The sequence below is a fragment of the Neofelis nebulosa genome, chromosome 1 (assembly GCF_028018385.1).
Source record: "Neofelis nebulosa isolate mNeoNeb1 chromosome 1, mNeoNeb1.pri, whole genome shotgun sequence".
NCBI classification, from domain to species: Eukaryota; Metazoa; Chordata; class Mammalia; order Carnivora; family Felidae; genus Neofelis; species Neofelis nebulosa.
This window is the reverse complement of record NC_080782.1, coordinates 239,496,908-239,510,002: the sequence shown is the minus strand read 5'-3', so window position 1 is coordinate 239,510,002 and position 13,095 is coordinate 239,496,908. Positions and strand designations below refer to the sequence as shown.

General features: G+C 51.2%; 1 protein-coding gene and 1 long non-coding RNA gene across 7 annotated transcripts in view; one reads left to right on the top strand and one right to left on the bottom strand.

The window, feature by feature from the left end:
• Positions 1-13,095, bottom strand: part of SPATA13 (spermatogenesis associated 13) — a 351,830-nt gene that overhangs the window by 21,067 nt on the left and 317,668 nt on the right. The window contains exon 1 of one of the 6 annotated variants that reach the window (XM_058689793.1): positions 11,215-11,595. The exons of the other annotated variants lie outside the window; for them this stretch is intronic. Coding sequence (XP_058545776.1) covers positions 11,215-11,269 — 55 coding nt within the window. The 5' untranslated portion in view covers positions 11,270-11,595. Of the gene's footprint in view, positions 1-11,214; positions 11,596-13,095 lie in introns of those variants that run through there. 6 annotated transcript variants of the gene reach the window in all.
• Positions 1,111-2,734, top strand: LOC131488254 (uncharacterized). Its single transcript, XR_009250136.1, has 2 exons — positions 1,111-1,834; positions 2,213-2,734. It is a non-coding gene; the product is annotated as an uncharacterized LOC131488254 (long non-coding RNA).

Genomic DNA, 13,095 nt, shown 5'->3' with positions numbered 1-13,095 from the left:
CCCGGCCGAGGCCACAGCCCGAGCGCGGCACACCAGGCCCCGCGCTTCCCTCCCGTCACCTCGGCCACGCTGTCGCGGTGAACAACTTTTTGGCGGAAACACACCCTGGGAACAGAGCCTCGAATTCTTACCCTAAACCCACGATAACTATCGAGAACGACTGGCAGCAACGGGCGCCGGGCCACACTGCGGAGGTTGGCCCCGGGGCACACCTCGCGCGCTGGGGTCCGAAGCTCTCCTCTCAGGGCACGGACGGGCCCGCGATCATGACGACGGATTCAGGCCAAGTGAAGGAAACGAGGGAGGCTCAGGGAGCACGGGAGCAGATGGGGGCACGACGGAGGGCGAGCAGCCCCTCCTCCCCTGACGCCCACCCCCTCGCCCGGGTGCGGGACGCCGCGCCTCTCCACGACGCCCGACAGGCCGGGTCTCCACGGGGGCCCGTGCTTTACAGCTGCCTTCTCATGGCCTGGGGTGCCCCCCCTCGGAACGCGGGAGCCCCCACGGCCCAGCTGCAGTCACCCCTTCTTCGAGCCCCGCTCAGCTTACTTGTACGGCAGCGGGTGCCTGGCGACTCGCGGCCACGGGGCGGCCTCTCTCTGTCCCGCCAGGACGGCGGGCGGGAGGTGGCCTCCCCACGCCCGGGGCAGCACACCGGGTGGCAGGGCGGGAGCTCGGAAGGAGAGGGCGACTCTGCGGCGAGTTGGGGCTCTGAGGCCGGGGGTGCCGGGCGCCGACCACCCTCTCCCACTCCGCGCCCCTCCCTGTCCCCATGCTCAGCCCGGTTCGGGCGACGCGGCGGCCTGCATCCGAGAGGGGGACAGGGGGACGTGTGAGTGAGCGGCCTCGAGGGCGAACGGACGCAGGGGCGGAGCGTCCCTGGACCCGCCCACCAAGTCCAGAAGCCCGGCGGACCGTAGCTGGCGGCCGGGCTGGCGGCAGTGCAGGCGGCCCAGGTGAGGGGCGTGCGGGCGGCCCTACGAGCGTGCGTCCGTCCCAGCGGGCGGCCACGCCACACAGCAGGACCTTCTGTCCCCGGGGCTTCTCTCCGGAGTGCAATGCTGGTGGTGCCCGGGGTGAGGGTGGGGATCTGGATGCCGCGTGGTGACTTCTGCGTCCCAGGCGGTGGTCAGAGGGCTTGCGGGCAGAGGACCTGGGGTCACCGGGTCTAGGGCACTTTGCCGGTGTGTGTATTTGGGGGGTGGGTGGAGGGAGAAGGTCTTAAGGAAGCGAATATAAACTTTCTGCACACGCGTGAGTCTTTCCCATTAGACTACAGAAAACCACACTGAAGCTCCAAGCCGTCTCTACCCGGAGCCCTGGGAGCAGCCGCCAGACCATGACGCCCAACAACTACCTTCGGCAACGGCTGAAATGCTCTAATGCCCCTGGTAAGGAAGGAAGGAAGGTACGTGCGAGCCCTCGGTCTTCAAGGGGGCCAAAGCGGCAGGAGCTGCAGACTTCAGCGAACACCGACCTGCCACAGCCTGGCACCAATGGCCTTTCTCCCGATCACATTTCGGCCGTGGCTCCTGAGCCAAAAGGAGTGAAATACAGTAAAATAAAGGTGCCTGGGCCTCCTGCCCATGGCAACGCCCTGAAAACGACACTCTTCCCCTCAAAGACCCACTGAAGAATGTTTACCGGGGAGAATTCTTACCGTCTGATCTGGCTATTGCCATGAAAATCAGTAAGAGGGGAAAAAAGCAACAACAAAGGCCAATGATGGTTATGTACAAATGCACAACTTACAGGAGTCTAGTGAGAAAGGGATCCCGTCGCAAGAATGCTAAACTTCCCCAAGAGGTAGCGGGATAAAGCTGTCTCGACACAGGTAAGGACCTTCATCCACTGAATGATCTCTGGGTTGCCATCGTAAACACTCAGAACACCAATCCTGACTGAGGGGCACCGTGAGAAAGATTTCAACAGTGACAGTGTCACCAGCATGGGTTAGTGTTTACTAATGACTGTGGAAACAAGATGGTGCTAGGCACTGGGGTCAGCTGACTCAGACTTCCAGGGGTAAGTGGGGTATGCCAGGAGGCCTGTGGCAGGAGGGAAAGCCTAAGGGGTGTGGAGCAAAAACATCTGGGCGAATGAAGGTACTAGCTTTACTAACCGTCGAGCTCAATGACCTCGTTTACCCTCTTCCAACCTCAGTTTTCTCATCCGTACAACGGGAATAAGTTTTTACATGTCATCTCTCCAGAGGCGTTCTTGCTCTTCTGCCTCACACATCCCCTGTCCAGCTCCTCAGCAAACCCCGACGCTCGCTTCAGAAAGCATCCAGAACCTGCTCAGTTCCCACTGCTCTCCCGTGAGCTCGCTCCAGCAGCCCCTCGCCACGTGCTAGGATTCTCACCAAAGAAGCCACAACCATCCTGTCACTCCACTGCTCCAAGCCGTCGGGGGAAGGCCCAAGTCCCCGAAGACGGCCTCCTACCCCAAACGCACTCTGCGCCTCCCAGCCCTGTCACCGGCGGTGGCTCTGCTGGCTGCCCGCTTCGTAGCCAGGGTCTCCCTCCTCGGGGTGTGCTGTTCCCTGCACCCGGCATCCTCACGCAAGCACTCAGGCAAGTCCTTCCCTGACCGGCGCACTCAAAACCTCCACTCTCTCCAGCCCCGATCTGCTTTCCCGATTCATTTTTCTGCACGGCATTTCTCACCATCTAACACGCTTTGTCTGCTGTCTGTGTCTCCAACTAAAACGTAAGCTACGTGAAGGCAGTGATTTCGTCTGCTTTGTTCTTAACTGTATTTCTAGTATCTGGACCACTGCCTGGCACACGCAGGCACTCACTAAGTATTCGCTGGAGGGACGGACGGACGGATGGATGGAAATACACCAACATACAGTCTAAGAGCAGGCCTCTGGGTCAGACAGACTTGGCTTCAAGTAACAGTGCTGCATAAAAATGATTTGGTTTCTTTCTTAATAGTTTCGAGTCCTTGGTAAAGCTTCTTTCTCATTTTTTTCACCCACCCAAACAGTCAGAGAAAGACCGTAATACCCATCTCACAGGGTCGTTTGTCAATCCTCAACAAGTTGCTGTTATTACCTTGCTGTGAGCCTCAAGCGAAATGGTGATGTAGGAAAGCCTTCTGTAAACTGAAAAGTATTACAGAAGTACCAGGTTCTTCGCCTCGGCCTCACCACGTGAGGCCAGGCACAGGGTTATTGCTTGGCGGGACTCAGCTCATACAATCCTCATGGCGATGCTGTGTGGCAGGTACTAATCTCCCCAGCTTCCAGACAAGCGAACTCAAGTCCCAATACGACACGGCGTGTGCAGTGGGGACCAAGCCAACGTCATCAGCTCCCACTCACTGGTGTTACCACCCCTGCCAGGACTACCTCTGTTATCAGTGATGAGACAAAAATACTGGACAGATAGTAAAAATGGCTTCCCACCCCAATTTTAGTACTTCTAAATCATTCTTGAGCATGGCAAGGTTCACCCAGCCCCTGCTCCTCGTGACTACCTTTTCTTCCCACTCCTGATCCCAGTCCCCACCTGGGTCTGCAGTGATCTGATTTTGTTTTATCCTTTTCCTTTCCTGACCCGCAAGTCCCTTCTAAGTCGATGACTCCTGTTTCTGTCCTATAATTTACGCACATCTTATGGAGTTGGATTTTTCAGTGTCTGCTGTCCAGATGGGAGGGATTTTAGTCCTACAGTTCGATGCTGTATCTGTGCACACGTACTGTATTTACACGCGTGTTTCCCTTTGGAGACCCTAACTTCCTTTAGGGAAGGGACAGAGTCTATTTTTGTATCCCTGGCACCTAGCATAATACCTGGCAGAGAAAAGGCACTCAAAAATTGTTTAACCGAACTGCAATTTGCTGACGAGTAAACTAAGGTTCCAAGAACTTTTAACTATTTAACTGGGCTACCCGGAGTCGGGTCCGAAGCAGGGTACACACGCTGGGCTTCCTGATTTCCATCCCCACCAGCCATCCTATGTATCACTTCCAAGAACAACTTCTTTTTTTGTTGGTACCTTTTCTTTTTTTCCTTCCTTCCTTCCTCTTTCTCTCTCTTTCTTTCTTTAATGTTTTATTTATTTTTTGAGAGACAGAGCATGACCACAGGAGGAGCAGACAGAGAGGGACGCACAGAATCCACGGGAGGCTCCAGGCTCCAAGCCGTCCGCACGGAGCCCGGCGCGGGGCTCGAACTCACAAACTGTGAGATCGTGACCTGAGCCGAAGTCGGCCGCTTAACCGACCGAGCCACCCAGGCGCCCCTCCTTCTTTACGTAGAGTCGACACACGATGTCACTTAAGTTCGAGGTGTGCAACAGCCATTCGACAACACTGTGCTGTGCTCGCACGTGTAGCTACCATCTGTTCCCACACAGCACCGTCACGGCATCACGATATTCCTTATGCTGTGCCTTTTATTCCCATGACTCACCTGGGGTAAACTTCTGGAAGCAATGGTTTCATCACGTTCACTAGAAACCACACAGGACTTAACAACTGCATCCTGCCAAAACTCTCCCGTGATCTGGCCCCACTCTGCATAACCCACCTCGTCTCTTACTGCGCCCCAAAGCCCACAGCCACCTCGCCGGGCAGGCCTGTGCACAGACAGGTCTGCACCACCGCCAAGTGGACTGCAGGTTTCTTCACGCTGCGGGAGCACCTCCTCACCAGGTGAACGTGGTCTCATTTACCTTACCGCCTTCAAAATCTTCAACTACACATGAAGGTTAGTCATAATGGCTGTCTATTTAGGGGAATTTTGCATGATGGGGAGCTGCTATCAATTCTCAACATGTACCTCGGCACCATTAGGAGAAATAAATATGTTCTAGTAGTAAGAGTACATTCAGTGTCTTCCTTTCTCCCTTTCTATTGTGGTAAGAAACCACGTACCATTAAATTAGCCATCTTGGCCATTTTAAGGGTACAGTTCAATATTATGAAGTGTATTCACATTGTTGTAAACAGATCTCCAGAACTTTTTCATCTTGCAAAACCGCAACCTTATACCCACCAATAACAGATTCTCCCCCCTTCCTTGGCAGCCACCTTCCCACTTTCTGTTTCTTTGATTTGGACTACTTTAGATACTTCATTGTAAGTGGAGTCATACAGTATTGGCCCTTTTGTAACTTGCTTAATTTCACTTAGCACAATGTCCACAGGGTTCACCCGTGTAGCGGAACGTATCAGGACTTCCTTCCTTTTAAAGGTGGAACAATATTCCATTGTACACATACACTGTGTTTTCTACACCCGTGCACCTACTGATGGGACACTCGGGTTGCTCCCAGCTCTTGGCTCTTGGAAGTAATGCTGCGATGAGCGTGGGTATGCAAATGTCTCTTTGAGATACTGCTTTGACTTCTTTTGGATATATACCCAGAAGTGGGATCGCTGGGTTAGGCGGTAATTCCATTTTAACCTTTTTCGGAACTCCCATCCTGTTTTCCGTAGTGGCTGTACCACTGTATATTCTCAACAACAGTGCACGGGGTTCCAGTTTCCCCACATCCTTGCCAAATGTATCTCTTCTGTTGAATATATAGGTGTGGAAAAGCCATTTTTTGAAAACAATCTTGTAAGCACACAGCAAAGACTGTTGAGAATGAAAATCACTTTTAAAACCCCAAAGCCCACGGGGCGCCTGGGTGGCTCAGTCGGTTCACTGTCCGGCTCTGGGTTTCCGCTCAGGTATGATCTCACGGTTCATGGGTTGGAGCCCTGCGTTGGGTTCTGCGCTGACAGAAAGGAGCCTGCTTGGGATTCTCTTTCTGTCTCTCTCTCTCTCTCTGCCCCGCCCTGCTCAGGTTCTCTCTCCTTCTCAAAATAAATAAACATTAAAAAAAATCATTTAAAACCCCAAAGCCCTAGATATAATACGAGAGCAGAGATGGGGTGTTCTCATTCCATAGCACTTCTTACAGGTGTGGTCAAACCGAAGGAGAACCTCCTTTATCGCCTAAAAGCTCTGCCTACGGAGTTTTGGCACATACCTCTGGCCAGGGCCAATTCTGAAACAACCACACACCTCTTTCCATAGAGTAAATACATGTAAATATTCTAAACCTGCATAAAATGATTTTTTAACGTTCTCATTGAATCGTCAGCATCCTTCTGGAAAGGCTGCTGTTATCTGGGGTCACCGAGGCACTGCACGTGGGCCCCCTCCTTCCCGTGGCTCCGCTTATACAGTCAGATCTTCGGATTCAGCTCTGAATTCTCTCCCCTCCAAACGCCTGCTTACTTCCTGAAGGAACTGGTCACCTCTCCAGGCTGCAGCAGCTGCCTGAGGAAAAATCCCCGGGCCACATTTGCAGCCTGGCCAGAGGCCGCTTCAAGAACAACCGGACAGAGCCACATAGTCCTAGAGCACAGACTATTTTTAAGTCAGCAGGACCGTTGCAAATACAATTAGAGACGATACAATTAGGGATGACATAAGATTTTTTTGAAAAAAGGCCAACAATAAACAGCTTCCACATTCCTCAGGAAAACATTCCTCTGTCTGAACTCAGACTTCACGCTGGTGAAGGGACGAAACCTGGCCACCGACTCCAAAGGTGAATTTGTTATGACAGGAAATATCAGACATCACCAACAATGGAAAACTTTACTTCGTAACATGTACCAAAGGATAAGGATTTCCCACAGAAGTCTGATTTACACACACAGAAAACAGGCCTGTGTCCTGGTAGGAGCCTTTGTCGGGACCCGCAACATGTCTGCTCCCACTTGGCTTACTTTTACGTGTTTAAGGGCTTTTGAGCAGAGTGATGAATTGCAGATTGGTCTGGGAGTCCAAAGACCTTGGTTTGGGTCCAGCAAGACCACACAGAAAAAGGCCCTGAGCTGTCTGAGTCTTCGCTTTCTCTTCTGCAACTGAGAAAAATGGCACCCCTCTTGTGTCTCACGCGTTCGTGGGGAGGGCAGATGGCGGGGAGCAGGTGAAGGGTTTTGTCAAATAAAAGGAAGGGAAGAACGAACACAGCGGGCTTCACAATGAGGCACGTGGCATGGAGTCATTCGCACGTTAGCTGTCGTCACGATGTCCTGACTCCCAACACGGAGTACCTACCGGCCGTCCCTCTTCCTGCCCGTGCGGCTGCTCCGTGAGGACTTCCCCTCACCAAACTGGACTGACTGCAGGGAAATTCCTGCACTTAGAATCATCTGTTACAGACATATATTTTAGCAGACCTCCTGCTGGTCACTCAGACTTCCTCAGGTTTGAGATAAGCCAGTCTCACTTCCCATGTTAGAAACGGAAACGGCCAACACAAGGGAGGCAGCCAGGCAGGCAGCTTGCGCTCAGCTCAGGGCTGTGAGCAGCTCTTACAAAGCCACTGCTGTTTGGGCCAAAAGCCTGAGCACCCGGAGTGACTCTCGAGCCACAGAGATGCACATAGAGGAAATGACCTAGGCCCCGGGGGCCCTGCCCTTCAACGCCAAAACATGGTACACCACTTCCAGGGCCATTTGTCTTCAGTGGCCCCCACACACCCAGCGTGGATGGCACCCAATCACATGGGGAATGTGTATTAGAATAAAGATTCCTGTCCTACGCTGGACCATGGAACCAAGTTCTCAAGGAGAGTGGAGCTGTTTGCCGAGAATCCATTTTGAAAAGCACACTGAGTGATTCTGACGTCTGGCTAAATGTGGGACCCACGGGAATTAAGGCCAGACTTACTTAAACCCGCACGCAGAGCTCTGCTCTAGGACATATGTGTTCTGTTGCCTATCCACACAGCAAGATGCGATTTGGAGGGCAACGGGCTCGGATCTCACTGGTTGTGAAAACCTTTGCTTTGGCTACTCTGTACCCCTGAATGTTCCCTGTATTGACAAAAAAGGACAAAATCCCTTTGTCCATGCTGACCTCTCCACCTGGAACAGCATTCTCACCCAAAGAGCCAATCGAATTCGGACTCATCCTTTGAGGCTGCTCGGCTCCCACTTCTTAGTGATGGGTTCCAAGAGTTTTTTCCTATTATTCCCTGACCCCCGCAGTAAGTCTCTGCCTGTGATACTCTAGAAGCACGGTAGCTCACCTCCTAAAATATTCATCACGTTTACACAGTTGTATTTTAGCTGTTTAGCTACAACACTCTGGTTTGCTCTTCATGTGTCTATCCCTGCGCAACCCCTATCCCAGGGAACTAACTTTCTTTAGGGAAAAGAAACATGCATACTAGTCAGTGTCACTTGACTGGATGAAAGCCTTGAAATATCTTTCATATCTAGAATTTAGAATGTTATTGTCATGAAAGTCACTTTTGTGCCTAATCTAGACTTGGAACCCATTTTCCATAAATAGTATTTTTGAGCCTTTTAAACATATCGACAGGAAGATCAAGCAGGATCCCAGAAACGGACAGGCTGACCTTCACTGCAAACCTTTTATAACGTCTACGGGTCTTTCGAAAGTAATTCTCCCGGCATACAGCTCTCTGTGTGGATTCAACTTGGGACCACTGCTGACTTCTGCTGCCCAGGACGGTGACGGGAACAAGTTACACCACAACGGAGCTTCATTTACACCAAACCCCCGACAGCGGATTTTGTTTCTACCAACGGTTCCGTGAATTTTGCTTTAAACTACCCGTGAATCCTCTTTCCGCTTCTCAATCTGAAGTCAAAACTTGCCCTAGAGTTGTGTCACATATGCCCTATCTCATTAAGAAAAAAGTCCGCCTGTGCTCATCCGTAAAGTGGGTACTTAGAGCCCTCAGACATGAGGGTCTGGGCCAAGACGACGCCCCCGACGTCTCCCCTCCACTCTCTCCTGAGAACACAGTGGCTGGAGAGTCCTCAGCTTCCGCCTGTTCTGGAAGCTCGCCCTCTGTCCTGTCTCCAATTCAGAGGTGGGATTCAGGCTCTGCGTTTCTCACCGTCTCACCGCGACCCCTCAGCTTTTACTTCTGGCTAGTCCCCGGGAGTCCTCTTAGCAAGCTGCCGCTTCTCCTGGGGTTTCTGGTTCTGACCAGGGCTCCCCACGCTGCCACCTGTGGATCTGTCCTGGGCTCCTCTCCCCCACTTGGCTACCTACCCCCCCAACAGCTCTCTGGGCTAGGTCTCACCACCCCTGCCAGCTCCTGACGGCTGCTTCTTGGCTGGCTGCACAAATCCTGAGCAGGAACCTGCCTGGTTTCACCACATCCTTGGAATGAACTCTTAGCGTGTACCAGGCACTGTGCTAAACACTTACTATAAATCATCTCAGTCAAGCCTGATAAGCATCTTGGAATTATTACTGTTCATTTATAGAGCAGGAAACTGTGGCTCAAAGAGGTTAAGTATCTGCTCCCAAATGGTGGGGCTGGAATTCAAACCCAGGTCTGTCTGGCTCTAAAACAATCTTGCTACACACCTGCCACAGTGCTGGCCTCACTTAGTTCACGTGGACAGGACCACGACCTGGTGGCCCATCCTCCCCAGCACCCACCTTCCCCCTGCCTGTCCCCGGCAGGAGCTTCCTCCAGAGAGGAGAGTCATCAGGCTGTCCCTCAGGGTCCCCCCGCCCCTCCCCTGGCCCCTGACCAATCAGGGGGCTCAAATAAAATAGAACCCACAATTTAGCAAACTCCATACTTTATCTTATGCTGGCATATCATTTAAAGTTGACTAAATACTGTGTTTGCTATCATTTCCTGCACACACACACACACACACACACACACACACACACACGCATAGTATTCTGAGTATATGAAGAAGTCTTTGGAACACTGAACCAGTAAACATTCAGAGCAGGAAAAGAGACGATTTCTACAGAACTGGCGTCCCCAGTTAGAGAGAGTTCCTTCCTTTTCTTTGCAGTCAGGCTTGTCAAAGGAACAGAGCCACCTGTGGAGGTAGGGCAGGAGCGAGGGAGCCCCAGCGGAACACAGGCGGGGGGGTGGGGGGGGGTGGGGGGGAGGGTGCAGAGCCTTGCACAGAAGATTCTGCCCCGCTGCCTCTCTTCAGCTACATCGAGAGCATTCCACCCAAAGCGAGAGGCTGGGTCAGGCCTTCCCTTGGCCTTTGCATGAGTGTGGGAAGAAGGGCTGGGAATCTTGCCCGGGGAGTGGAGGAATGCTGGGAGGAGGAGCAGGGGACAGCAGGGGCTCCCATCACTGACCGCCCGGCCGCCTCTGCTCTCCCACGCGATGGCTTGGCTGGCTTGGCTGGAACAAACACACAGATGCACCCACTGGTGCTCAGGAGGAGGGGGGGCGGCCAGCTCCCCTCTGGTCTCTACTCCAGCCTCCTTTGGGCCATGTCAGGCATGGGACCGTGGTGCCCGGCTGCTCAAGCTGACAAGCACAGCCAACTGGTAGGCAGGTCTGTGCTCTGAATGCAGTGATCAGTGGGCAGCTTTTTGGTGAAGCAGAGTACACGGTTGGTCTTGTTTTTTTTTAATCTCCAGACATAGAAGCCATAACCACATCCCTGTTTGCTCTGAGCCAGCACAGAAAACCCATCACAACGAGACGAAGCACAAACTCCAATGGTCTTGCCCCAGCGAGGCCCGAGGCTGCCTTCGAGCTGTCAACCACAATTCTTCCATTCCATGCTGAGTTACTGGCATTGATTTCAGGCAAACAGAGGCAAGACTTTCAAAAGCATCCTATTGTATCCATGTTGTAGCAGATGGCTAAAATTCTTGGTTTTTTCTTACTCCTTTTAAAGACTACAATCTGTAACTTTCTAGTGTGAGAGTACCACAGTTCCTTCACATTTAAGTAGGAACTGCTTTAGTTGACAACATTCACAATAATACCAAAAAGTAAGAGGGAGAACAGTGCAGGCACAGAACATGGGGCATTATCGCTTTTGAAAACAGTAAACAGTCTTTCTCAGAAATCAATTCGTAGCCTTACACGCCCCAAGTTAGCAAGGAACATTTTTACAGACAGCCCAACAATAAGCTCCCAATTTCACATAATACGAGCAAAAACCAGAACGATAAAAACCAGAGCCATAACTCATCCAGGACGCTTGCTTCTTTTTGTCTATTTCACACGAACTGCTATACCATAAACAAAGCCACTTTCTTTGATTTACTACATCCACAATTAAGAGTGCCCTCAGACGCTGCACTAGGACGAATGAGCTTTCACAGACACACTCACACCGACAAGCAGCAGCAGAGAGAAAGCACTGTAACTTGGACAGAAACAGACTGGAATCAGCAACATTGGCACGATATAATAATTCATTCTGCACACACATACCCATGTGAAGGCTTTCCAGACTCCAGAATCTTGCTATTTCCCCTCTAGCTACCATCCTTCTCTTTGAAAAACAGCCACATTCAGAGCGGGACTGGGGTGCGACTGAGCATCACGGAGAATCACACAGGCTCTCAGCTACGGAAACCGCAGAAATCGCTTATTCACTGCTTTGACGCTGTGCACACTCCCGGCTGGAGCCTGCCTAGAAGCGGACAGCTCGCTCACTGCTCAGGGCTGCTAAGGTCAGCGGCACCAGGCGGCCCGCGGACGTCAGGGAGGAAGTTCTAAACTCAAGCAAAGCCTCCACATACCAAACCCACACACACACTCACAAGCCTAGCAGGTGTGGTCAAGGGCCGTCAATGAAGGTAGGAGAAGTGTGTTTGCTGCTTTTAATCACAATCCCAAAGCCCAAGTTGGACTTTCAGAGAGCTTTTATTTTATTTTTTTAATTTTTTTTTTTTTTTAATTTTTTTTAACGTTTATTTATTTTTCAGACAGAGAGAGACACAGCATGAACGGGGGAGGGGCAGAGAAAGAGGGAGACACAGAATCGGAAGCAGGCTCCAGGCTCCGAGCCGTCAGCCCAGAGCCCGACGCGGGGCTCGAACCCGCGGACCGCGAGATCGTGACCTGAGCCGAAGTCGGACGCTTAACCGACTGAGCCACCCAGGCGCCCCTTATTTTTTTAATTTTTTTTAACGTTTATTTATTTTTGAGACAGAGAGAGACAGAGCATGAACGGGGGAGGGGCAGAGAGAGGGAGACACAGAATCTGAAACAGGCTCCAGGCTCTGAGCTGTCAGCACAGAGCCCGACACGGGGCTCGAACTCACGGACCGTGAGATCGTGACCTGAGCCGAAGTCGGCCGCTTAACCGACGGAGCCACCCAGGCGCCCCTCAGAGAGCTTTTAAAAAGGTAGCCATTTGGGGCGCCTGGGTGGCGCAGTCGGTTAAGCGTCCGACTTCAGCCAGGTCACGATCTCGCGGTCCGTGAGTTCGAGCCCCGCGTCGGGCTCTGGGCTGACGGCTCGGAGCCTGGAGCCTGTTTCCGATTCTGTGTCTCCCTCTCTCTCTGCCCCTCCCCCGTTCATGCTCTGTCTCTCTCTGTCCCAAAAATAAATAAAAAAAAATAAAATAAAAAGGTAGCCATTTCACAGGGAAAAAAGCAGGGAGGTTGCTAAGTTAAAAAATGTAGTTGGCATTTTATAACAAAAATTTGAGTCATGATGTTAACTGTAATTGATGAAATCACATTAAAGGAAGAATTTTGCTCAAAAAATATATAGCTAAATATGTGCACACCCTACTATGTGAGAGTAATATGTACATCTTTCACTACATAAAATGTATGTCCTAAATAATGAAGAGAACTGCTTTTCTTAAAGCATCTCTCTAGATGACATACAGCTCATTTATTTCCCCGTACTCTTTACCATTTTCCAAGTTATGTACAATGAGCAAGTCTTTCTTTTATTGTGAAACAATGATCGTTAACAAACCGTACATACACTTCCTTCAATTTCTTCATGACAGGAAGACACTGCTTTTTTAACTTAATGAACAATGAGATATAATATATGCAAAGTAGTGATCACATGGTCATCCCTCAATAAAAGGTGGTTAAAAAAAATAACAGTGCTTGTTAGTAAATGCTTGTTTTACACTGATGGGGGTCAGAGCAGCTGGGTTTAAAATCTGCTCTACCAAACTACATGAGGAAAAGTTTCTAAGTCTCTAAAGAGTTCAGTTTCTGGTCTGTAGAATGGGTATGACCGGGGCACCAATAATCCCCTTAGGGTTACCGAGAACATCTTATAGAGTGCTGAGAACTCTATGCATTGCTGGCACTGCACTAGGAATTAGCAAATGTCACCAGT